Source organism: Hyperolius riggenbachi, chromosome 6 (genome assembly GCF_040937935.1).
Source record: "Hyperolius riggenbachi isolate aHypRig1 chromosome 6, aHypRig1.pri, whole genome shotgun sequence".
NCBI lineage: Eukaryota > Metazoa > Chordata > Amphibia > Anura > Hyperoliidae > Hyperolius > Hyperolius riggenbachi.
The window spans coordinates 326502469-326529707 of NC_090651.1; the positions used below are offsets into that span (position 1 = coordinate 326502469).

Sequence of the window (27239 nt, forward strand, 5' to 3'; positions counted from 1 at the left end):
GGAAAAAACTGGTCACTATACAAAAGGGGGAGTGAGCTCTGCCATTGAGAGCTTACAATCTATTCTACATACTATTTTTTCACATGCATGGTAGTGTGTACGTTTTTACTTTTTTCTTGTGCAGCCTTTCATTTACAATTTTTATGTGCATTTGTATGAAAAATTTTGCATACCGAATACCAATGAAGATGATTTGAATGAAAAATTGAAAGACCATCTACTTAACTCCAAAATCAAACGATATCCAAAATCACATTGCTGCTTCATTAGCTTTCCCACCCAACTTGCTTGAATGGGATATCATGTGACCTGGCTGACCAATAAGAAACAGGATAATACTGTGTGCCTGTTCCCATGACAACACTGTCACATGACAGGTGTAGCTGTCTTCAGCACCCACCTTCAGGTAATGTCTATGTATTTTGCATGTGTTGAGCCCATTCAAACTGCAGCACACAGCATTGCTTGTTGAATAACGACATTCTGCCACACATTGCTACCAGTATACAATTGTGTTGCTGGCACCTTCTAGTATTGCGGGCCTGAAGGGGTAAAGTAATGAGCGAAACTAGTACAACTGTTGGATGTTGTTTCTGCTTCACATATAGGATCAGCTTTGGTGTGTGATGAAAGGAATTTGGGAAGGGCCAGAGAACTATTGACGCCTTGCTTGGCAGCACATTCTGGTCTCATTGGGTACAAATCCAGCAGAGTTCTGCTAATGTGGTAGCATTTTACTGAAAGGACATACAGGGCTTGTAATTTTGCCTGAGAACTGCAACTTTAGCACATGGCTGTCTGGGGAGCTCCTACAGCAGACCACTATCTGTAAGTAGACTGGATCATAAACTCTGCATGGCAATACTTACTGATACAGGGATTATTGGCTGTGTTATAGCCAGCAGGCTTAAAGGGTACCTGAGATGAGAGGGGAAAAAAGTTTTTTACATACCTGGGGCTTCCTCCAGCCCCCTTCACACTGATCAGTCCCTCGCCGTCCTCCTCCGCCGCCTGGATCTCCCGCTAGGTGGCCCGGTAAGTCGTCATCAGTCGGCGCAGAACTCTATCAGCGTCGGGAGCACGATGGGGAGCACACACATGGGGATGGGGACACATGCTCAGTACACCCTGACTTGCGAAGTTACTGGGCTGCCTACCGGAGGACCCAGGCAGTGGAGGAGGACAGCAAGAGACCAATCAGCCTGATGAGGGCTGGAGGAAGCCCCAGGTAGTGGTGTAGCAATATGGGTTGCTGTGCTGGTAATTATTATTATTATTATTGATTTATAAAGCGCCAACATATTCTGTGGCGCTGTACAAAGTAAATGATCACTTCTAAATATGCTTTAACCTCTTGAGGACCGCAGTGCTAAACCCTAGTGACCAGGCCATTTTTAGTAAAATAGGCCACTGCAGCTTTAAGGCCAAGCTGCAGGGCCGCACAACACAGCACACAAGCGATTCCCCCATTTTCTCCCCACCAGCAGAGCTCTCTGTTCGTGGGGTCTGATCGCTCCCCCCATGTTTATTTTTGTTTACACAAATATTTTTATTGTTGTTTTTTTAATAAAAAATGCTGTTTCGTTAAATATTTTCCCTCCCTCCCCACAGACGGCCAATCATGGCGATCGGCTGTCATAGGCATCTGCCTATGAGAGGCGAGCCAATCGCTCTCCAGTGTCCCAGGGGGGCAGCCGTGTCACACGGCTGTCCCCAGTACAGCGCTGCTACCGATCGCAGCGCTGTACATATAAATACACAGCGATCACGCCCGCACGGAGACTGAAGGCGGGGCAGAGCTCCGCCCCCCCAAGCAGGAGATGCGCGCGCAGGCTGCGCGTGATCTCCTGCATTAGCTGGCCCCAGAACTTTACGCCAATCGCCGTTAGGCGGTCCTGGGGCTGCCGCCGTGGCCACGCTCATCGGCGTGACGTGGGCGGCAGGAGGTTAAATAGTGGTAATCATTAACATATTGTTCCCCTCCCCTGCTTACACCTCTCCTACTGTGGATATTTTTGTCAGGTTTTGTTGCGCCATATGAATTGTTATGTATAGAATACTTGAGGAGCCCCAATGGAAAACTTGCACTGGGGAATAAAGGTCCTCAGCTACGCCACTGCTTAACGGGAACCTGAAGCGAGAGGTATATGGAAGCTGCCATGGTAATTTCCTTTTAAACAATACCATTTGCCTGGTAGCCCAGCTGATTTCTTTGGCTGCAGTAGTCTCTGAATCACACACCTTAACCTTTTGGAGACCGCCGCAAGTAAATCCTATGCCGCACTTGTGGCTGTCTAAGCCTGATGCGGAGTGGAATTTACACCACTTGTCGTTTACACTCCTGACGCGATCGTGCCCGAGAGGGGAGATTAAGCGGTCTGTCATATGACAGGTGACATCTCCCCTCAGTGATCCGGAGCCATCGTGATTGGCTCCTGATCACGTGATCACTATCACTGCCGTAGTGATCACTGTTGGCAGCGGCAGTCTGAGGGGAAGAAGAGGACAGGGACTCGCTTTCCTGATGTTACCCCGAGCATCTCTGCTCACTCTGATGTAAGTGTCGGGTCCCGGCTTGATGATGTCATCAAGCCGCCACCCGGAACTTAGCGGCAGTGCGAGCAGATGCCGGTTAGAGTGGAGGGGGCTAGAGCTGCTCATCACTGGAGCGTGGGAGGTGAGTAAAGGCTGCTGGAAATACGGGGGACACCTGGCCACACGGGACACCATTCCTATCTAGCCACAGTAGGGATCCAGCTGCCTGACTCCCCCAAATGCCCCCCCCCCCCCCCGCATGTAAAATGGTCTGGTCCTTAAAGAGAATCTGTATTGTTAAAATCACACAAAAGTAAACATACCAGTGCGTTAGGGGACATCTCCTATTACCCTCTGTCACAATTTCGCCGCTCCCTGCCGCATTAAAAGTGGTTAAAAACAGTTTTAAAAAGTTTGTTTATAAACAAAATGGCCACCAAAACAGGAAGTAGGTTGATGTACAGTATGTCCACACATAGAAAATACATCCATACACAAGCAGGCTGTATACAGCCTTCCTTTTGAATCTCAAGAGATCATTTGTGTGTTTCTTTCCCCTGCATCTCTCATGCACTGAAGTTTCAGGCTGCTCTTTTCTTCCTGCAAACAGCTCTGCCCTTGTCTGTAATTCCTCACTATGTGAAAGCCCAGCCAGCTCAGAGGATGATTTATCCAGCTTGTAAAAGATAAGAGAGAAGAGAGAAGCTGCTCTAATCTAAATAACACACAGGCAGTGTGCATAGAGGGGCCTGGAAGGGGAAGTTCATAGCAGAACCACAACACTGAAGAACTTGGCAGCCTTCCAGACACAGGCCTGACAAGTCTGACAAGAGAGAGATAAGTTGATTTATTACAGAGACTGTGATAGTACAAAGTGCTGCAGTAAGCCAGAACACATTAGAATAGCTTTTGGAACTTGTAGGATGATAAAAAACAGGATGCAATTTTTGTTACGGAGTCTCTTTAAGGGGGATAGATAGCCAGTCCTCAAAGGGTTAAACAAGCATGCAGCTAATGCTGTCAAACTTCAGTCAGAAACATCTGATCTGTATGTTTAGTACCGATAATGAATAGAACAGTAATAGCAAAGAAAAGTGTCTCATTTTTATTTTCAGTAATAAATATTTGCAGTTTAGAAACCACACTCTGTCTTTTAAGCTATAAAACAAAGCAGAAATAATGACCATTTTAACTTACCTGCAGTAAAACCTTATTCCAAGCTGTCTCTCACTGCTTCTTTGCTGTTTGAGTGCTTCAGAAAACAGGATTGTATTCGATCCAGTAGATCAAAGAGCTCTGAGAAGCTCTTTTGCATAGGTAACAACTGACGTTTTTGAACTCTTCCTGTAATGGAAAACCATATGAGGCACTTTTCTTTGCTACTAATGTTCTAATTCTTACCTGTACTACAGATACAATGAACAGCCCCTGATTGCATGGTTCTCAACCCCCACCCACGATGTTGTGTATGCTTGTTGTTTCTCTGCCTCCCTCCATAGCAACAGCAGCATTGGTACCCTGCATCACTGTGGAATGCCAGAGCAGTGCATACAGTTGCTATGGAGATGGGAGGAGGCATGACGGTGTCACGTATATATATATATACATATATATATAGCTATATACCATAGACACCGTTATACCAAGCATAGCTATATAGCCATACCATGCATGCCTACAGGCATTCAGATGCTTGAAACGAAAAACTGCTGCATGCCATCCAGAATCGCACCTGCATGCTATTGCTGGAATAGGCAGCATTTATTTTCCTATGTGATTCGGATGCGAGGAAACATTGCTCATTCCATAGTAGTGGACACGGGCCCTTAACCGAGGCTAGAGATAGCTGGAGGTGAGGTGACGTCTGGCTTAAAGAGAATCTGTATTGTTAAAATCGCACAAAAGTAAACATACCAGTGCGTTAAGGGACATCTCCTATTACCCTCTGTCACAATTTCGCCGCTCCCCGCCGCATTAAAAGTGGTTAAAAACAGTTTTAAAAAGTTTGTTTATAAACAAACAAAATGGCCACCAAAACAGGAAGTAGGTTGATGTACAGTATGTCCACACATAGAAAATACATCCATACACAAGCAGGCTGTATACAGCATTCCTTTTGAATCTCAAGAGATCATTTGTGTGTTTCTTTCCCCCCTGAGGGGGGAGTGCATAGCAGAACCACAACACTGAAGAACTTGGCAGCCTTCCAGACACAGGCTGACAAGTCTGACAAGGGAAAGATACATTGATTTATTACAGAGACTGTGATAGTACAAAGTGCTGCAGTAAGCCAGAACACATTAGAATAGCTTTTGGAACTTGTAGGATGATAAAAAACAGGATGCAATTTTTGTTACGGAGTCTCTTTAAGTCATGTTGTTGAGCAATCTGTAGATTCTGCAGCCTGAGTAGTTTGCTGATAAGAAAAGGCACTTGATGCATTTCAGAGACTACAAGGCATCCCACTCTTAGCTGGAATGATGGCCTCCCCTTATACATATTTGCTATTCTCTCCCCAGCCCCTTGGCTCCACTTGTATAAAGCACTTCTGTATTCCTCGCACAATGGCCTGGTCTGTCCTATGTCCTGTTGTTTGCTCCATCCCCGACCTATGCTACGCTTTAATTACAGCTCTGCAGTGAATTTACATTATGGTATATTTTATGTGTACTTCATTTTGTAGAAAACAATATACAAGGGTTGGAGGAAGATTATGCTATGCGCCCAGTGAGGATGGAAGACAGTAGTGGATTCTAGCTTTTAAAAAAAATCACGGCCAGGCTTTGCCCAAAGCTATGATAGGGCAAATGATCCGTATCTCCCTAATCAGAAATCGATAAGGGAATAGCAATCCTTTTACTGTACAGTCAATCCTATTCTCCAATCGCAGCAGCCTCATTTTTATGTGAGGGCAGTATATTTGCTTGCTTTGTAGCTGAATTCAGTAAGGAGACCTTGGGCAAGACTCCCTGCACTGCTACTGCCTAGTGAGCGCTCCCTAGTGGTTGCAGCCAGGGGGAGGTCTTCCATAAAGCACAGTGAATCACATACTTTAGGGCGGAAACAATTAGAGGGTGGCAAGAGGTGGCTCCCCTCCCCAATTGCCCCCCCCTCATCTTATTTCCCATCTCCCCCTCCCTAGATGTGCTGCACCACTTCACTCCCCTGCTCTTAGCGTTCCACTGATGGGATCTCCATCTGCCCATCCACTGTTCTGTATTCATGGCAACAGTGGTGCCTCATGTGACCTGTTACGTTTTGCCGGGTCACATGATGCACCACTGTAGTCAAAGAGGAAGCAAGACTTCACGTGTGGCTGGTGATCCCATAGCTAAGGCCCGGTTCACATCTGCGTTTTTTTGTGGACCTGAAGCAGAACGTATACTGTACTGAATGGTTGTGAAAGGATCCAATGTTAACCTATGGACCATTCACATGCGACCGTTGGTACGGATCTGTTATATATGTTCCTCTCCGCAGACCGAAAAAATGCTGCAGGCCCTAATTTTCTGGTCCGTTCTGCCCAGCGGAACGGAATGGGAAAAAAATGCTGTTGCATTGAGGGCAATGGGGAACCGAACGTTTCTTCACACTAGTGAAGAAACGGACCATTCCACGGGGGATGGGGGGATGTGGGGACTGGGGACGCGAACGCGAACATGAGCAGCGGGAGGGTGAAGGAGAGTGCAGCAGCCGGGCGGGTGGGTGAGTGAGGGTGAACAGGGCCGAAATGCATACCTAAAGGCTGGTGGTAGAAGCTTCCGTCTTCTTCTGCGTCATGTGACTAGTCACATGACGCGCTGTGTAGTCACAGCGCAAGAAGAGGAAGCCTCTACCGCTGACCTTAGTTTTGGATTTAACGGCAAACGGAGTGAAAACTGATCTGATCGATCGATGATCAGATCCGGTTTCACGATCCGTTTGCCAGTGTGCACAGAGCCATCCGGAGAAGTGGAGACCGGATCTGCTTACCTGATCCGTTTGGCTAATTTTTCTAATGTGTGAACCGGGCCTAATTTACTGAGAGTGGATGAGTGATGTGGTGCCAGTGCAGCACACACCTGGCATCCTGGGAATCAAAGCCAGGATGCTGCTGGCCTGCAGGGAAGAGATGCTGATCAATGATCAGATGGACTGATTGATATTTCCAGCATATTTGATCTGGTTCTGATTGAGAAAGTTGATGTTTAAGTGAGTTAAAGTTATGTATTTGAAAACGTTTTTAAATCTGAGGGTGCAGTGGCTGAGTGGAGTTTTTGCACTTGTGTTGTGTGATGTGTTTGCTTGGTGTTGAGGGCAGAGTGCGGTATGTTTGTACATAGAGTATCGGTTGAGATTAACTTTAGCAGCATGGAGTCAGTAATACAGTAGATAGTGACTTTAGGAGCATGGAGTCAGTTATAGAGGGTGACTTTACATGCCTGGAGTCAATGATGTTTCAGGGAGTCAATGTCTCTGTGTGTATGCGTGCGTGCGTGTGTGTGTGTGTTGTTTTGAGGAGGGCATGTCAGAGGAGCAGATGTCACCTCCCCTCTTGCACACACCCTTGGGCTGTGCAGTCCCTTGATAAATACACCCAAGGGTTGGTGTTAAGAGGGAGGGGATCAACTCCCTCTGACATCATCTTCCTTTGCCCTACATGCCTCTCCACTGCAAACTCCTGCTTTTAGAAGACTACAGGATTATTAGCAATGTATGTGCTGGCCTGAAGTCCTCCAAGCTTAAAGTGGACCCAAATTAAAAATACAAGATTTCAGAAATAAAATCTATTTTCTAAATTATAATAATAAATAGCAGCCTTTTTTCAGCTGCATGATGACAAATATAAAATATTTTACATTTATTGGAGGAACCCCTCCCTTCCTTTCAAATTGCCGGGATTTTTCCAGCAAACTGGTGGAGTAGATGGTGTCTGACAATATAGGAATTGCTAATGGCTGCCCCCAGTATAACCCTAGCTATGAAAAGAGAAGGGTGAAAAGCATGCACTGAAATGCTCATAGGTTTGAAGGAGTGTATATTTATCTTTGTATGTGTCAGAGTGGTGCAACTAAATATTTTTAATTAAAAAAATGTTTGGTTTGGGTCCGCTTTAAGACTTGTACACATGGTAGTCAAAACGTGGCCAAGATGATCGCTCGGCCTAGAATCTAGCGAGTACAGCTGTCCTGGAAACTTATTTAGAAAGCCATCCTGTTGGATTGCTAAACGATAAGTGACAAATGAGTATAATATCTTTCTCATGCCTCAGGATGCCCCTCGATGGTCCCTCCTCAACTCCCATAGGGAAATACATGCTGTAAGACTAGAATTGAACAGTGTATCTGTACAGCTCTTGCTCCACGCAATTTTACTGATCAATGATTGTTAAAGTGAACGAGAGATGAAACACAGCTTAGGTTCCATACTTACCTGGGGCTTCCTTAAGCCCCCTTGTGGCCGCTCAGTCCCTGCCGTCTCCCAGGGTGACTCCTGTCCCCTCGGCATGGCCCGGCAGCCTGGCCAAGTCATGCTTAATTGCTCCTTTTGTCAGGAATGTCCTGCGCCTGCACAGTACTACTGCGCAGATGCAGGACACTCCCACCTACAGGAGCGCAACAGAGCCATGCACGGGGCCACAAATGTGTGACAAAGCGTGACTCAGACAGGCTACCAGGCCATACTGCGGGGGACAAAAACCACCCATTGAGACGGCAAAGGACCGAGTTGCCTCAAAGGGGCTTAACATCCAGTGCTTTCAAATGTAGAGCTGCTCAAATCCGGATCCGGGAGACATCCGGATACCTCTATCCGGATATCTCCCAGTTACCTGTGCGGGGTGGCCGGGGGGGGGGGGGGGGGGGATCAATCTTACCTGTCTGATGTCTTCTTCGGTCCGTCCCTCGGCGCCTTCCAAGATGCGCTCCAAGCGGCGGTCACGTGATTACAATCACTTCCTCCTTCCGGGTTGAAGGAGGAAGTGTTTGTAAGCACACGACGCGCTAATCACATGACGCGCGTGGAGCGCTTGGTGGGAGGCGCCGAGGGACGGACAAAGAAGACGTCAGACAGGTAACATTGATTCCCCCCCCCCGGCCACCCCGCACAGGTTTACTGGGAGATATCCGGATAGCAACTATCCGGGTGTCTCCCGGATCCGGATTTGAGCAGCCCTATTCAAATGAACTTATCTGCCATCTCTACTGTGGCAGTCATGTGACAGAGGGGCGAGACACTTCCACACTATCCCTATTTATTGAGTGCAGATCCCACTACAGAGAGCCTGTATGATGACATAAACATTAGGATGTGTAAAATGTTTGTATATAAAGGTGGTTGTCTTGTAAGTACCCTCTGGCTTATGAGCAATGTGTAACTCTGTTTGTCCCTTTGATTTAGGTTGGCACCTCAGAGATAAGCTAGAAATGGCAAGCAGCCGGATGTCCGCAGTCCAGGCCTCAGTACTGGCAGGTGAGGAACAAAAAATAACTCTTTAACTCATCTGACTCGAAACTTGGTAATAGGGTCTGATAATAATGGAATAACATAGTCAGTTCTTTGCTGGAAACTGCATATCTGAAGCTGAGCAGGATCACCCACCAAGCAACCTAGGCAGGTGCCTGGGGCCTAGTGGGTGTCAAGGGGTGCACCTTCCACTTTCTTTGACCTCTCTCTTATTTCAAATTACCAAATGAACCATAAGGGGAAACCAAAGCAACTACCTTGCCTTGGGCCCCATTTCATCCTAGTCCATCTTTGATCTGAAGGACCATCTGAAAGCTATGTACCCACGTCACGATTTTCCAGACGACCAATGTTTTTTTGAGCTCCGAGAGGTCGTTTCCACAGTGTTGTGGCGTGGGTACAGTCACACGACCATGGGAACAGGGCTTAGCGTTGCACCGCAATAACAACTGTCACAGCGACTCGGATTGCTAAGATCGCTGACAACTCCTGCGCAAAGTGCCGCAATCGCTTGAAGTCTCGTTCACTCCCGATGTGTAGCATCGTGTGACGTCCTGCATACCCACCGGCAGGAAGAAGCGTCGTTTGACGACCTTCGTCTTGGAAGGGGAATAGTAATTAGCACCGCCAGGACTTTTGCCGGAGCAGGGTGAGCCATTTATTTGCTTTACCGTGCGCCCAAATCTCCCGACGGCTGAATCACGGGTATGCTGCAAAGGGTTCCTGAGCCTAAATGGTCTCTCGGTCATAAATGAACATGACATAAATGAACTTTTGCATGATATATTAATTCTCTCAACTTTCACCTGTAGTTTCACAAATTCACACGAAACATAATTCATCTGATGGTTAGTACGAATAAATATTTCCAATAAATTACAGTTTCGTGATTTGGCAATACAAACTTAGAATCCGTTCATTTTGGAGTTAGTTCGGAATCCTGTGAAAAATGTCAGAATTTCCTTGGATTGTGAATATGGCAATTCTGACCAATAAGTAATCTCAGTTTTACCGATGCTCTCAGCGTGACCTTTTTCCGGTGCCCAAATTACCCTGCCCTATAATTATTTGCATGTATCAGGATTAGTAACCCCCTCGCATGCTCTTTGTTTTATGGTCAGTCCTAGTCCCGTCCTGTTGCTGAAATAACAGCAGTTTGCAGATGGAATTTCTGCATAACTAAAGGATTTTATTGCAGAATAACTCACATTCTTCTTGTTCCAGGAAGTTTGGAATTAGAATGATTCCATTTTTTGGCTTCTTTTACGAGATTCACAGAGTGAGCTAAAACGCGCGAAAAGCCCTGCTAACAGCCGTGCTAACAGTTAGCAGCGTTTTGAGAATCAAGCCCAAGGTCTTTTTGAAAAAAAAAAAAAGTGACTTGTTCCCCCTATTCCCCTTAGCAATTGTGTATTGGTGACAAATAGTATGTATGGGGGCTTTGCTATTAATGGCTAAAGTCGGCACAAAATTATGCAAAATTTACATTTAGTTATGCAAAAATATGAATGGATTGCACAAAAGCCTTGGAGGGAACTTTAAAGATGCTTTTGCTCTGAGCTATACTTAGTATAGCTGAGAGCAGTGCACGGGGGAGCGGCATATGTAGCAGCAGTGCGTGGTGATCTTCAATCAAGATCTTACAGAAGATCGCAAGATTAGAGGATATTGGTGTGGGACCTTTCTGAGGATATTGATGTAGGACATTTTTTTAAAAGGTACAGGTAAGTATTTCTGGTTAATTAAGATTAATAGAGGACTTTTCTTATTTTTGGGTTTGTATTTCATTTAACCCTTTGTGGAAATGGGTACCCTATACTCATTTCTCCTGGGAGGGGGGCACGCATCTGGGGTCCCCTTCTTAAAGTCGTCACCTACTCCTGGGGCACCGGAGGTGGGGAAGTGCCCCTTGTCCATTAATTGGACAAGGGCTCCGGGGGGGGGGGGGGGGTTGGGGGGGGGGTGGAGGGGAAGGCTTGGCCACCCCTAACCCTGGAGCCCCCTCATACCATGAACCATGCGGGCTGGTATAGCTCAGGGTGCAAAGCCCCACTCGGCCGGGGCTCCGCATTCTAACTATCCTTGCCTGCATGGGAGACAAGGGGTTAAAGATGCTCGGAAGGGGGGAACCTCACGTCATATTTTTTTTTTATTTACTACCCTCTGAGCATAAAAAAAAAAGTTTTAAAAAATAGGAAAAGATTCCAGGGATCTTTATACAGCCATATTGTGGCTGTATAGCGATCCCTGGCGGCCTGGCCAAAGTGTTGTGGCTCCGGAGGGGTTTCCAGGGGGTCCTTACACAGTGCGTACGGAGCCCCTGGAAACCCCGTCAAGAAATTCATTGCTCTTTCTTTTTATATATGTACATTTACACTACCGTTTGCTACATTAACTGTCATTTAGCGCATTTAAATGTATACTTTTTTTCTGTGAAACTTTAAAATTGATTTTCTCAAAAATTGTAAGGACTTTAAAAAAAAAAAAAATTCCTTTCTTTCCACTAGGTTGTAACCCAGGTGCTTGGAGTGTGAGGTACACCCATATTACCATCAGAGGGGGGTGACAGCAGATGCCACTTCAGCAGAGCTGAATTGTAACACCCCAAAAACGTGCTATTTTAGCTTTAAACATTCATTCACTGAGGCTGGGAGAGGAACAGCCTCCCCTCTTTAGCTGGATCTGCAGCTGCTGGCTCATGGAGCCGATCTTTGTTTAACCCCCCCCCCCCCCAGGGCCGGCCCGTCACTTTTTGCCGCCTGAGGCAAATTTGGCAGAGCTGCTGCCGCCGCCCCCCCCCCCCCGGTCCGGGGGGGGGGGGCAGGCCGCCGAGCCGGAGGGGTAGCGGGCAGGTCGGGGGTATTGTGCCTAGCGGTGGGGAGGGGGGTCGGACCCCCCCTCCCTCGCCTGGGTCCTCCGATCTGCGCTCCCCTCCAGCCTGTAATTAGTAAGCTGCTGCCAGATCGTAAGAGGCACGGGCGGGGAGGACTCACCTTTTCCGCGTTCCATCGTGCGCTCCATTGACATCACTTCCTGCATCGCCGTCCACTTACAATACAGTGGGCGGCGATGCAGGAAGTGACGTCAGTGGAGCGCTCGCTGGAACGCGGAAAAGGTGAGTCCTCCCCGCCCGTGCCTCTTCTGGCAGCAGCTTACTAATTACAGGCTGGAGGGGAGCGCAGATCGGGGGACCCAGGCGAGGGAGGGGGGGGTCCGACCCCCCTCCCCACCGCTAGGCACAATACCCCCGACCTGCCCGCTACCCCTCCGGCTCGGCGGCCGGCCCCCCCAGGCGGGTACTGCCCTTTGAAGTTTGCCGCCTGAGGCAAATGTTTCACCCCGCCTCATGAGCGGGCCGGCCCTGACCCCCCCTCCCCCCTCCAGACTGGGCTGTTTTGGGCTGTGCTGCCAGAGCATGTGACTTGGGCTATAGAGCGTCTGCTTTGCTATGAACTGAACCCCACGCTGCAGTGCCTGCTGCGTTATCTCTGTTCCTGTCAAAGCCCTGATTGATGCTAGTGATTGGAATTCCGGCTCTTCTAAGAGAATCGGCTCTTCTGAATCGGCTCCCATTAAAGAGCCGCCTCTTACAGCTCTGAATCGGCTCTTCATTAAATATCACTAGACACCACTCAGAATCGGAGTAAAAGCCCCGCCCCCGTCTCCATGACAACTCCAGACTGCTTCTCTGACTGGGGCAAACCCTCCTGCTACTGCTCTGCTCCGCCCCATACACGCCTACAAGCTGCAAGAGGAGGACTACATCTCCCAGCATGCCTCAACGTCCTTTATTACAGAGCAAATCAGAGCTGTGTGGGGCGGCTGATGCATCGGCTCTTTTAAAACTGAGAACCGGCTCTTGTCGTTCGCAGTAAAGCCCGGCTCGTTAGCGAACGACCCATCACTAATTGATGCAGCTTGGGGAAGCTGGAGCGGAAATCTGAGTGAGCCTCTTGTGTGTAAGCATCCAGTCCACCCCCTGCCATGCTGCCTATTACAGCCTCTCTCCACAGTCAAGAAAAAAAAACACACAGAAAACACTCTCTCACTCTCTCTCTCACCCATATTTGGAGTGGAAATATGGTCTCCTTCCTCCTTCACGACCTGCAGCACTTTACATAGTACTGCATGTCCTCAGAGGAGCTCACAATCTAATCCTACCATAGCCATAGTCTAATCTCCTACCATATTATGATTATGTATTTATCCAGCACTAACATCTTCTGCAGCACTTTACAGAGTACATAAAGACAAACACTTATATAGTGCTTTTCTCCTGGCTCAAAGCACCAGAGCTGCAGCCACTAGGACGCGCTCTATAGGCAGTAGCAGTGTTAGGGAGACTTGCCTAAGGTCTCATGCTGAATAGGTGCTAGTTTACTGAACAGGCAGGGCCGAGATTCAAACCCAGGTCTCCTGCATCAGAGGCAGAGCCCTTAACCATTACACTATCCAGCCACTACTTACACTATCCAGCCACTATCACATACTACATAGTCCTGTCACTGACTGTCCTCAGAGGAGCTCACAGTCTAATCCTGCCATAGTCATAGTCTAATACTCTACCATATTATTATTATGTATTTATATAGCACTGACATCTTTTGCAGCACATTACATAATACATAGTCATGTCACTTATTGACCATAGGTTATCTCTCTTATGAAGTCTAAGGCAATTTTTAGGAAGCAGAAACCATTTGAACGCCAGCACACAGGTACCATGTGATGCACTCTTATTTAAGAAGGGGGGGGGGGGTGACACCATGAGTTACCGCACCAGGTGTCACTAACCTTAGCAACGCCTCTGTTTCTTCCCACTGTTTTTCTTAATATATCCTGCAAATTCTGTGTTTTTAGCCTGTAAGGGAGCTTTGCTATTAACCACTAAAGTCTGCGGGTTTTCAATCACGAATACAGACTCCTGATTCGTGATTACATGCGGTTATTAGACTCGAAACCGCACTCGAGTCGGATATCCCTTTCTACTTGTCAATTCGGAAGTGGGCGGAGCCATGCTCATGATCACTCGTATTCATGATCAGGGCTATCCGAGCAATGCTGGTGGTGAGTTGCGGTACGGTGTAACGTCCACAATGTAAGGCGGCTTGCCACAATGCAATGCACTACCTATGCGACGTTCACAGTGCAGTGTGGTATAAAGGCATGTGACATCACCAATGCACTGCATGCAGTGCGTTACCTTACAACGCAAGTGTTAACAGTGACAGTGAAGCATACTTTTCAATGACTGTTTGCTTCGCTGTATACGGCACAACGCATGGACAATGTGTGGCGCTGCTTTCCAGCTCTGTTGCAATCCTGGTGTTACTGAGAACACAACGCAATGACCACACTGTGAACGTAGCCTGAACCATGTTTGAACACTACCTTCATCCAAAGGGATCCATCATCTAAAAACATAAATAAAAACAAAAGTGAAGGTGTGGTGATGGAAACAGCTGATGCATACATAGCACACTGGCATGCCACATTGTCTGCATATTGTGAATGTTTTTAAAAACTTGACAAAATAAAAATTTCATTTAAAGGACAACTGAGGTGACATGTGACATAAGACAGACGTGTATGTAAAGTGCCAAGCACACAAATGATTAGGCTGTGTTCCTTTTTTTGTTTCTCTGTCTGAAAGTGTTAAACATCAGGTATGCAAGTAGCAGTTTCTGTCTGAGTCGGACTATAGCGTAACCCTCACTAATAAGGAATTATAGCCATAATACACTTGCTTGTCAATAAATGGCTTCTGAGAGAAGGAAAGTAATAAAAAGAGTCAATAGTTCATAGATTTTAGCACTGGCATACTTCAATGCATGTGTCATTGAGCAAAGACAATGCAACAGTAAAATCTTAAAAAGTAGATTTAAATATAAAATAAAACTGCAGAATATCTAAAAAAGCAATTTTTATGAGATGGAGGATAGTTGCAATTTTTAATCGCATCAGTTTATTTTCACCTCGGATGTCTTTTAAAGTCTGGAAATTTTGTTTAGGTCTCTCACAGACTTTTTTTAATACAAAGTGGCTACAGTAGTAATGATAACACACTTCAAATACTGTTTGCTATATTGATAATAGTAGACCATCTCGTTTTATTTCTTGCAGTTACCCTTTATGCCTGTATAAATATGGCTTCTGGAATTGACATCGAAGTGGTTCCACCAAACCCTAATAAGAGAAGCACCGTCGTCCTCAACGTCACAGGAATCACTGGGGGGAAGATCAGATTTGCTACCTGGTATAGAGGCCAAAGTACAAATGCCTCCGACCAAATTCTGAACTTCTTTCCTCCAGCTACACCTATAAAGGGGTCTAAATACTTTTCCGATGCTCAGGGACAAGCCAACGGCTCCTTAGTGATCACCAACGTCCAGAAAGACTACAGCGGTTATTACACAGTGCAGGTGCAGACAGACGTCCTACAGCAAAAATCCGTAGAACTCCTTGTAAATGGTGAGCCAATAGTGATGGTTGTAATCAGCTAATTACGATTATGCAAAATTTCATGGCAAATTTTACGCCCATAGGTAATTTGTAAATTCAATTGATTTTGTATAATCATCCATAATTTCACGTAATTTTGTGCCAGTTTTAGTGGTGAATAGCAAAGCCCCCATACATGTTATTGACACCAACATTGCATTGAAGAATTTTTCAAAAAGACCTTGTAGTTTTTGAGAAAATCAATTTAACCACTTTATCCACCACTACAGTATATCTACGTCCTCTGTGACTTCATCTAAGCCACGAGTCAGTCGATATACGTCCTGGGCAGCACATTTCTGGCACTATCTGATGCAGCACTAATTGGTGAATGGGAATATATGTTTCCTGAGCTAATGAGATTGATTTTTACCGCTAAAACTACTTTTATTTTCTCAGTTCATAGTGAAAAATACACTCTGTAGCATTATTTCAGAATCGAATATCTTCACCATAAATTGTGACAGGAACATAATCTAAGTTTTGTGATAAGTGGTAAGAATAACCAAACAAAATTAGTGTTTTTTATCTACAGTAGCACTTTTTATTTTTAAACTGGAATTGGTAAAACTGAGAAATAATGTGTTTTTTCTGTTTTTTTTTTTTCCTTTATTTTCCCATTAAAATTCATAGAAAACAAAATTGTTCGAGGGAAAAAATAAACAGCTAAACTGGTCCATAAGTGGGAAAAAAGGTCTGGATGCGAAGTGTTCAAAAATGCAAAGTAAAATAGTTTTTAAATTCAGAAAAATGACAGTTTATGACAGTTTAAAAACCATAGTTAAAATATTGGTTTTGTTAACCCTTCCAAAAAATAAACCAGGAAATACAAGTTCATCTGACTGGCTTGGTACTGTTTGTACCAATATTTAGCTTATCAAGTCAAATGTCAGTTCAGGTATGTTTTAAAGTGGACCTGATGTAGCATTATGAGGTAAAATACTGGCATGTAAAGTACCAGTCATATTTATGCTGGCAGTAAACCCTGTGTTTTTTGGCAGATAGAAGTCTCAACAGATCATTTCCGACTGTTCCAATCTGATTTCAATCGTTTTTATGATCAATTTTCTCATAAAAGTGAATGGAAATGGATCAGAAAAACGATTGGAAAATCAATCGGAACAGGAAAAGTAAATCTGCAAAAAAAAAAAAAAAATCTCATTGTGTATTCCCAGCATCAGAGCTTTTTTTCATGGTAAGGGTTAAATAATCTGGGCCTATAAATCTTAGTTTTTCAGCAATTGCACTTCTCGCTGTGTCCTTTGCTTGAAATGTGTCCAGCACACTGGCTGTCAGTCTATAATCATGTGATCAGGCTCCAGGAAAAGTGAAAACCGTTTTTTTTTTTTGTTTTTTTTTACTGCAGCTGCTCTTCTCACTGATAACTGATTAGAGGTCATAAAATGTGTGTTTTGGCAAATAGAACAAAGTGGCAGCTCTCATCCAAAAATATCCAACATTTATTCCAACATCTTTAAAAGCGGCCATAAGTGTGTTCTATTACTTGCTTCTGCTGCATCTACTTAGCGTAAGATGTAGGCAGCTGCCACCTCTGTGCCTTGTGCATCCTTCTTTCCCCCTTTATGTCTCTTTCTGTCCCTTTTGTGCCTCCTTCTGTCTCCTTCTGCTTCCTTCAGTCCCTTGTGCCTTGTCTGACCCCCTTGTCTGTCCTTCTGTCTCGCTTTGTGCCTCCTTCTGTCTCCATGTTCCTCTTTCAGCCCCCCTGTACCACTTATGCTGCCTTCTATGCCCATCTGTGCCTCCTTCTGTCCCCCTGGGCCCCCTCATGGCCCATTTTGTCTTTATTTGTCCTATTGTGCTAACTCTGCCCCCCCCCCATTGCTCCTTCAGTCACATTCTGCCACCTTCTGTCCTCCTGTGCCTCCTTCTGTCTCCTGTTGTGCCTCCTTCTGTCTCCATGTGCCAGCTCTGTCCCCTGCGCCTTCCTCTGTCCCCCTGTGCTTCCTTCTGTGCCCCTTTGTGCCTTCTTCTGTTTCCCTGTGGCTCTTTCTGTCCCCCTCTTCCTCCTTCTGTCTTTCTGTGCCTCCTTACATCCCTGTGCCATCTTCTGTCCCCCTTTTGTGCCTCCTTCTGTCCCCCTTTATGCATACTTCTGTCCACCTTTGTGTATACTTCTTTCTCCGGGTGCTTCCTTCTTCCCCCCCTCCCCTTGTGCTTGTTTATGTCCCCCATTGTTCTCACTTCTGTTTCCTTTGTGCCTCCTTCTGTTTCCTTTGTGCCTCCTTCTGTCCCCTTTGTGCCTCCTTCAGTCCCCCTGTGCCTCCTTCTTTCCTCCTGTGCCTTCTTTTGTCCCTCTTTGTGCCTCCTACTGACTCCATGTGCCTCTTCAGTCCCCATGTGCCAGCTCTGTCCCCTGCGCCTTCCTCTGCCCCCCTGTGCCTCCTTCTGTGCCCCTTTTTTACCTCCTTCTGTCCCCCTTTTTGCATACTTCTGTCCCCTTTTGTGCCTCCTACTGTCTCCCTGTGCTTCTTTCTGCCCCCCTTTGCGCTTTTTTCTGTCCCCCATTGTGCCGCCTCCTGATCCACTTTGTGCCTCCTTTAATCCCCCTGTGCCTCCTTCTGTCCTCTTTTGTGCCTCCTTGTGGCCCTCATGCCTTCTTCTGTCCCTCTGTGTACCTCCTTCTGTTCTCCTGTGCCTCCTTCTTGCCTCTGCGTCTGATTCTGTCCCCCATTGTGCCTCCTTTTGCACCCCATTGTGCCTCATTCTGTGCCCCTGTGTGCCTCCTTCTGTCCCCTTGTGCCTACTACTGTCATTGCTGCATTACGATTATTTCCTGGTGAAACGATGCCGCATTACGATTATTTTCAGGGGGGGGGGGCACGGGGGCGGGGGGAGCCACAGGTTTTCTCGCGTGGAGTGACAAAATGGCTAGAGGCGCCCCTGCCTAGATGCCAATCCATGACGTCATGTCAGTGCCTTGTCATTTCCACTTCTAGTCAATAAAATGCAGATGCATTATGGAAGTGTTTTCCTTTTGTGTATTGGCGTCAAGGCAATGGCAAAGCTTGACTCCTCATCTGAATTAGAGTAAGGGATTTACATTGCTATTTAAGGGGCACAGATTTACGGGCTCGGAAATACGCACACAGGATCAGACCTAGTGAAATTCACCTCAATAGCAGAAGGACTCAGTTGTGAGGTTTATCACCTTTGAAGCAAAGGACAGGAGGCAGGAAGTTCAGGACTGTAAACAGGAAGTACCAGAAATTTAAATATGAAGCTTTGTTTTCTGGAAATAAGTACATACTGTAATGCAATACACAGAAAAAAAAATAGCACAAGCTTCCAGCATACGATCCAAACTGATGGTACTCATAGGCAATCATTAGACTGAGATTCTTTGCTTTTTTTTGGCAGGTATTGGCATTATAGGTCTGTCTCCACTTGCTGTGCTACTAGGAATGCTTCTATGTTCTGAACTTAACCTTCTATAACAGTAAGAAGAAGCAAGCTGATATCAGCTACAGGTAAGAGTCTATATAAAGTATAAATACGTAAAAACTACATCAGTATGTCTGAGCATGCAGATTCGATTCGTGTTTGACTCTGAATTCCCACTAAAAGCAATCCTGAAGTGGCATTTAAGTATAAAAGTTACATACTTACCTTTGGCCATTCTTCCCTAATGAACCCACCAATGCAGTATTGGGTGCCTCTTTATCTTCTGGCCAGAACAGGTGTTCATCCACACTTGGTATGCAAAGGGTCAGGACCGGGGAGGCAGGAAATTTGGGCACATGAGGCAGGTAGACAAAAAGGGCGCTGCCATTCACTCCCATAATAAATATCGTTTAATGGGCGCCCAACAGGAAAAAAGGGCGCCGGAGAAAAAATAACGTTTTACAAGCGGCGCCAGGAGACTTAATGTTTTATAACTGCTTCTCATGATTACACATTATTTAATGATTTATAATTTTTTAAACATTATTTTTAAACGAAACATTAAACGAAACATTATTTTTAAACGAAAAACAGTACAATATTTTTTTAAAACATTATTAATGCCTATCACAGGGGGGGTCTTAGGTTTAGGCACCAGCAGGCACCACCAGGGGGGTCTTAGGTTTAGGCACCACCAGGGGGGTCTTAGGTTTAGGCACCACCAGGGGGGTCTTAGTTTTAGGCACCACCAGGGGGGTCTAGGGGTTAGGGGTAGGTACAGGGAGGGTTCTGTGTGAGAGTAGGGTTAGGTATAGTTTTAGTAAAATTATTTTTAATCTTTTATAAAACGTTATTATACATTTCACTTTTTAAACAGGGAAGATTAACATTTTTACAATTGCCGATTTCCTACACATTATTTAATGATTTATAACTTTATAAAACATTATTTTTAAACAAAATATAGCACAATTTTTTTTTAAACGTTATTCATGCTTATCATTTAAAACCCTGCGCCCTTTTTTCCCGATGCCCTTTTTTAACGTACGCCAGGACCGGGTCCTTGAGTGGTGTTTTTTTGAACATCACTTTTTTTTTACGTTTTTAATTTGGTAACTATTGGAGTGGATGCAAGGGGTTAAATATATATATATATATATATATATATATATATATATATATATATATATATATATATATATATATATATATATATACCGTATATATATATATATATATATATATATATATATATATATATATATATATATATATATATTTCTTATGGAAGTTTTAGGTGTAATTTTACTTTATTTACTTTTTCACTTTATTCTGATAATTTACTTTTGCTTCCTGCAACGTGCATATGCTATTCATTCATTTTGATGTCAATAAACACAGCATCTCATTGATGCCTAGGCACTTAGAGCGGTGAATGGGAACGGTGTTCCTGTTCAATGATCTGTGCACTAACCGGTCCATGAACAGCATGCGGGAAGTGAACCGGGGTGTGAATTGGAGTGGGCACATCGGCGATCGTGGCAATAGACTAATATCTACGTCTCTGAGACTTCAGATGAAGCCCCGCGGGACATAGATATACCGCACGCATAACTACTTAAAAGATATATCAGGCAAATAATAAAAAAAAATGTTTACTCAGCTGGGGCTTCTTCCAGTCGCTAGAAGTTGTTAGGTCACACCCCTCAGTTCTGCTCTCCCCCTCCGCCTTCTGCTCTCCCCTCTAAAAGGTCGTGACCCGCGGCTGGGTCAGAATCTTTAGTGCGGGCGTCCCTCTTGTGATCGAACTCCTATTGCTGGGAGCGCTCTGCATTCTCTCTGAACTGCATATATAACTAACTTCATCAGGCCACATAACAGTACTTGTCTAAAATTAGAGCCTTGAGGGCTTCTCTAGGTAGGCCCTTAATGCCAGGCTATGATTTTACACGGACAATGTTATTTGGCCTGATTAAGTTAGTCCTGTATGCTAACAAAACGCGTTGCCTAGTGCAAATACATCTCTTGTTTTATACCAGTGCCATCCTTGAGGTAAGCCACCTCCCAGTTTACAGTTTAACAAATGTTTTAAATGTTTCATTTCCTCTGGGTGCCTTGTCTCCTCCACCACTAGGTTTCCTAGAAAGAAACTTTAGCAGCTTTGCAACTGTGTGCTCAGATGACCTGACAAGACACTCTGATTCATTCATACAGCCCTCCCTTTCTGTCACTCAGCCAGCAAATGAGAATGATACTATTTACTTACAATGATAAAGTTTACTTTAGTGTATCCAGCTTAACTCAGTGTTACAACAGATTTCTTCAAACATGCAGGAAGTGCCACAGAGCTGGATTCTGTACAACTTGGTCCTTTGCTGCCATCTCTTGGCCCCTGGTGGAATATTGTATTAGCAAAACTGAAAGCTAACTCAATCAAGACGTTCCCTAAATAGCCTTAAAGTGAACCCGAGGTGAAAATAAGCTGATGAGATAAACAATAGTATTTATCCTCCTACTCCTAAAAATGACTTTTCTTAGATATCCCATGGTTTTATTTTATATTTAAACATTTACAAAGTAGAATAAATGTTTTATTGTCTCTGTTCAATGGCAGTCTATTAAGTGTCCCAGAGTTAAAATATATGAACTATTGACCTTTTTCTATCTCTCCCCTGCCCTCACAAGTTGTATTTTGCCAGGAAAACTTTTATGGCTTTAATTTGCTTATCAGTGATGGTTACTATATTTTTGACAAGCTGCTGACAAGACAAAAGCTGTCACTTCAGTGCCCGAAAATTAACTCTTTCAAAGCAGCAAAATAAAACAAGAAAAACAGCCTGGTTATGAATATGTTTTGCACTGTACATACACATTTTTATCTCATGATGTCACATGTCACCTCTGTCCATACCTTAGTTTGAAGCCTTTTTTTGTAAAGGGAATCAGTTAACCTACCAGTAAGTTTTTGGTGTGCAAGAGGAAATGGCAGTGCCCTCAGAAAACTAACATTGGAAGAACCAGTGAGATAGTGTGCAAGCTCTGTTTGCAGTAAGGCAGTCCTGGTATTTTCCTTTTCCTGTATGAGTAATTGGCTGCATGAAGCAGCAACAACCATTACTTATTCTCCACACCAGCACTAATTTTAAACACCCGGACCACCTTTGACACTTCACATCTGACAGTCTCTGTAGGGTCAATGGAAAGCAGCTATAATTTATAAGCAAAAAAAAAAGCCAAACAAGGTTTCCCTCTAATCTTAGCCGAATGAAGGGACCAGGGCTGGAGCTAGCATAATGACAGTTTAAGTGCAAAGTAGTAGTATTAGCAAGGACAACCTCTGTCCACACAGCTGTTCAGGAATCACCCTGAAGCCCTCAGTCTCTGGTGGTATTTGTGCTTTCCCAGCAACGTCTGCACACAGCCATCTTTGTTGTGGTATGCTGCATGTAGTCGTTTCTTCTTTCATGGGAATGCAGAGTGTGGGCGGGATGGATCTGGAGATCTGAACAATACAGAGAGTGTGGCGACTCAAAAATAAACTCTGAGCATACAGCTTTTAATTAAGCCTTAATTATGCATCTCTGCAAAGCTCTAGCTTTTTGATCTGTGGTCCGTAGTGAACTTTAGAAATACCACTGGAATGTGTGGAGTGGGAAGGGGGCCTTAGTAAAACAGTGTGTTAACCTTCCACAATCTGCACATATATTCTAGGCCAAAGTTTCTGAGCATTATCACAGCATATATGTCTTTATCAAAGATGGTGTGTGTGCCCTGCCGGATCAGTGAATAATGGCGCACAGTGCCTATGCATTAAAATGGCGCCGCATTAAAAAGATACGCTTATCGCTATTAATCGTTAGTACTGCATAATAATGGCGCACAGGGAAAAAACGGCACACAGTAACGTTATTTATCAATAGCACATTCATATGCCAAACAGCAGACGTTATTGTGCACAGTAATTAAAAACAATGGTGCATGAGCCAGCCTGGGGCCCCGGGAACTCTCACTGCCCGGGGCCCCAGAACCAGCATCTAACACCATATGTGAGCGCAGCCAAGACCTTGGAGCTGCCACCTCCAAGGCCTGTCTCCTACTGCTCTAAAACTTACCAAACACACAATTGGAGAACCTCACTCCCAAACAGTTCTCTGCTGCTTTATAAAGCCTGCAGGCTGCTTATAAGCCAATGAGAAATGCACACATAATACACCTAGCCTGCAGTGATAATCAAGCAAAAGCTGAGCAAGTCAGCCAATTAGTAGGAGAGGGCTTCAGTTGCATATAGACAATGGCTATATGACCAGCAGGGGGCACCAGCGTGCAGGATATTCCCTCTCATCTGCCCCCCTCCTAACTAAACTGCATGGGATACTACAATAATTAAAAACAATGGTGCATGAGCCAGCCTGGGGCCCCGGGAACTCTCACTGCCCGGGGCCCCAGAACCAGCATCTAACACCATATGTGAGCGCAGCCAAGACCTTGGAGCTGCCACCTCCAAGGCCTGTCTCCTACTGCTCTAAAACTTACCAAACACACAATTGGAGAACCTCACTCCCAAACAGTTCTCTGCTGCTTTATAAAGCCTGCAGGCTGCTTATAAGCCAATGAGAAATGCACACATAATACACCTAGCCTGCAGTGATAATCAAGCAAAAGCTGAGCAAGTCAGCCAATTAGTAGGAGAGGGCTTCAGTTGCATATAGACAATGGCTATATGACCAGCAGGGGGCACCAGCGTGCAGGATATTCCCTCTCATCTGCCCCCCTCCTAACTAAACTGCATGGGATACTACAATAATTAAAAACAATGGTGCATGAGCCAGCCTGGGGCCCCGGGAACTCTCACTGCCCGGGGCCCCAGAACCAGCATCTAACACCATATGTGAGCGCAGCCAAGACCTTGGAGCTGCCACCTCCAAGGCCTGTCTCCTACTGCTCTAAAACTTACCAAACACACAATTGGAGAACCTCACTCCCAAACAGTTCTCTGCTGCTTTATAAAGCCTGCAGGCTGCTTATAAGCCAATGAGAAATGCACACATAATACACCTAGCCTGCAGTGATAATCAAGCAAAAGCTGAGCAAGTCAGCCAATTAGTAGGAGAGGGCTTCAGTTGCATATAGACAATGGCTATATGACCAGCAGGGGGCACCAGCGTGCAGGATATTCCCTCTCATCTGCCCCCCTCCTAACTAAACTGCATGGGATACTACAATAATTAAAAACAATGGTGCATGAGCCAGCCTGGGGCCCCGGGAACTCTCACTGCCCGGGGCCCCAGAACCAGCATCTAACACCATATGTGAGCGCAGCCAAGACCTTGGAGCTGCCACCTCCAAGGCCTGTCTCCTACTGCTCTAAAACTTACCAAACACACAATTGGAGAACCTCACTCCCAAACAGTTCTCTGCTGCTTTATAAAGCCTGCAGGCTGCTTATAAGCCAATGAGAAATGCACACATAATACACCTAGCCTGCAGTGATAATCAAGCAAAAGCTGAGCAAGTCAGCCAATTAGTAGGAGAGGGCTTCAGTTGCATATAGACAATGGCTATATGACCAGCAGGGGGCACCAGCGTGCAGGATATTCCCTCTCATCTGCCCCCCTCCTAACTAAACTGCATGGGATACTACAATAATTAAAAACAATGGTGCATGAGCCAGCCTGGGGCCCCGGGAACTCTCACTGCCCGGGGCCCCAGAACCAGCATCTAACACCATATGTGAGCGCAGCCAAGACCTTGGAGCTGCCACCTCCAAGGCCTGTCTCCTACTGCTCTAAAACTTACCAAACACACAATTGGAGAACCTCACTCCCAAACAGTTCTCTGCTGCTTTATAAAGCCTGCAGGCTGCTTATAAGCCAATGAGAAATGCACACATAATACACCTAGCCTGCAGTGATAATCAAGCAAAAGCTGAGCAAGTCAGCCAATTAGTAGGAGAGGGCTTCAGTTGCATATAGACAATGGCTATATGACCAGCAGGGGGCACCAGCGTGCAGGATATTCCCTCTCATCTGCCCCCCTCCTAACTAAACTGCATGGGAGAGGCAGATGAGAGGGAATATCCTGCACGCTGGTGCCCCCTGCTGGTCATATAGCCATTGTCTATATGCAACTGAAGCCCTCTCCTACTAATTGGCTGACTTGCTCAGCTTTTGCTTGATTATCACTGCAGGCTAGGTGTATTATGTGTGCATTTCTCATTGGCTTATAAGCAGCCTGCAGGCTTTATAAAGCAGCAGAGAACTGTTTGGGAGTGAGGTTCTCCAATTGTGTGTTTGGTAAGTTTTAGAGCAGTAGGAGACAGGCCTTGGAGGTGGCAGCTCCAAGGTCTTGGCTGCGCTCACATATGGTGTTAGATGCTGGTTCTGGGGCCCCGGGCAGTGAGAGTTCCCGGGGCCCCAGGCTGGCTCATGCACCATTGTTTTTAATTATTGTAGTATCCCATGCAGTTTAGTTAGGAGGGGGGCAGATGAGAGGGAATATCCTGCACGCTGGTGCCCCCTGCTGGTCATATAGCCATTGTCTATATGCAACTGAAGCCCTCTCCTACTAATTGGCTGACTTGCTCAGCTTTTGCTTGATTATCACTGCAGGCTAGGTGTATTATGTGTGCATTTCTCATTGGCTTATAAGCAGCCTGCAGGCTTTATAAAGCAGCAGAGAACTGTTTGGGAGTGAGGTTCTCCAATTGTGTGTTTGGTAAGTTTTAGAGCAGTAGGAGACAGGCCTTGGAGGTGGCAGCTCCAAGGTCTTGGCTGCGCTCACATATGGTGTTAGATGCTGGTTCTGGGGCCCCGGGCAGTGAGAGTTCCCGGGGCCCCAGGCTGGCTCATGCACCATTGTTTTTAATTATTGTAGTATCCCATGCAGTTTAGTTAGGAGGGGGGCAGATGAGAGGGAATATCCTGCACGCTGGTGCCCCCTGCTGGTCATATAGCCATTGTCTATATGCAACTGAAGCCCTCTCCTACTAATTGGCTGACTTGCTCAGCTTTTGCTTGATTATCACTGCAGGCTAGGTGTATTATGTGTGCATTTCTCATTGGCTTATAAGCAGCCTGCAGGCTTTATAAAGCAGCAGAGAACTGTTTGGGAGTGAGGTTCTCCAATTGTGTGTTTGGTAAGTTTTAGAGCAGTAGGAGACAGGCCTTGGAGGTGGCAGCTCCAAGGTCTTGGCTGCGCTCACATATGGTGTTAGATGCTGGTTCTGGGGCCCCGGGCAGTGAGAGTTCCCGGGGCCCCAGGCTGGCTCATGCACCATTGTTTTTAATTATTGTAGTATCCCATGCAGTTTAGTTAGGAGGGGGGCAGATGAGAGGGAATATCCTGCACGCTGGTGCCCCCTGCTGGTCATATAGCCATTGTCTATATGCAACTGAAGCCCTCTCCTACTAATTGGCTGACTTGCTCAGCTTTTGCTTGATTATCACTGCAGGCTAGGTGTATTATGTGTGCATTTCTCATTGGCTTATAAGCAGCCTGCAGGCTTTATAAAGCAGCAGAGAACTGTTTGGGAGTGAGGTTCTCCAATTGTGTGTTTGGTAAGTTTTAGAGCAGTAGGAGACAGGCCTTGGAGGTGGCAGCTCCAAGGTCTTGGCTGCGCTCACATATGGTGTTAGATGCTGGTTCTGGGGCCCCGGGCAGTGAGAGTTCCCGGGGCCCCAGGCTGGCTCATGCACCATTGTTTTTAATTATTGTAGTATCCCATGCAGTTTAGTTAGGAGGGGGGCAGATGAGAGGGAATATCCTGCACGCTGGTGCCCCCTGCTGGTCATATAGCCATTGTCTATATGCAACTGAAGCCCTCTCCTACTAATTGGCTGACTTGCTCAGCTTTTGCTTGATTATCACTGCAGGCTAGGTGTATTATGTGTGCATTTCTCATTGGCTTATAAGCAGCCTGCAGGCTTTATAAAGCAGCAGAGAACTGTTTGGGAGTGAGGTTCTCCAATTGTGTGTTTGGTAAGTTTTAGAGCAGTAGGAGACAGGCCTTGGAGGTGGCAGCTCCAAGGTCTTGGCTGCGCTCACATATGGTGTTAGATGCTGGTTCTGGGGCCCCGGGCAGTGAGAGTTCCCGGGGCCCCAGGCTGGCTCATGCACCATTGTTTTTAATTATTGTAGTATCCCATGCAGTTTAGTTAGGAGGGGGGCAGATGAGAGGGAATATCCTGCACGCTGGTGCCCCCTGCTGGTCATATAGCCATTGTCTATATGCAACTGAAGCCCTCTCCTACTAATTGGCTGACTTGCTCAGCTTTTGCTTGATTATCACTGCAGGCTAGGTGTATTATGTGTGCATTTCTCATTGGCTTATAAGCAGCCTGCAGGCTTTATAAAGCAGC

The 27239-nt window shown here is 45.7% G+C and overlaps 1 protein-coding gene across 1 annotated transcript in view; it reads left to right on the forward strand.

Annotated features, from left to right (window-relative positions):
- The first annotated feature begins 356 nt into the window (after positions 1-356).
- The window catches only part of LOC137521751 (pregnancy-specific glycoprotein 22-like), a 30104-nt gene continuing 3221 nt past the window's right edge, over positions 357-27239 (forward strand). The window contains exons 1-4 of the mRNA XM_068241431.1: positions 357-406; positions 8914-8985; positions 15103-15450; positions 18859-18968. Coding sequence (XP_068097532.1) covers positions 8940-8985; positions 15103-15450; positions 18859-18935 — 471 coding nt within the window. The 5' untranslated portion in view covers positions 357-406; positions 8914-8939 and the 3' untranslated portion in view covers positions 18936-18968. The remainder of the gene's footprint in view (positions 407-8913; positions 8986-15102; positions 15451-18858; positions 18969-27239) is intronic.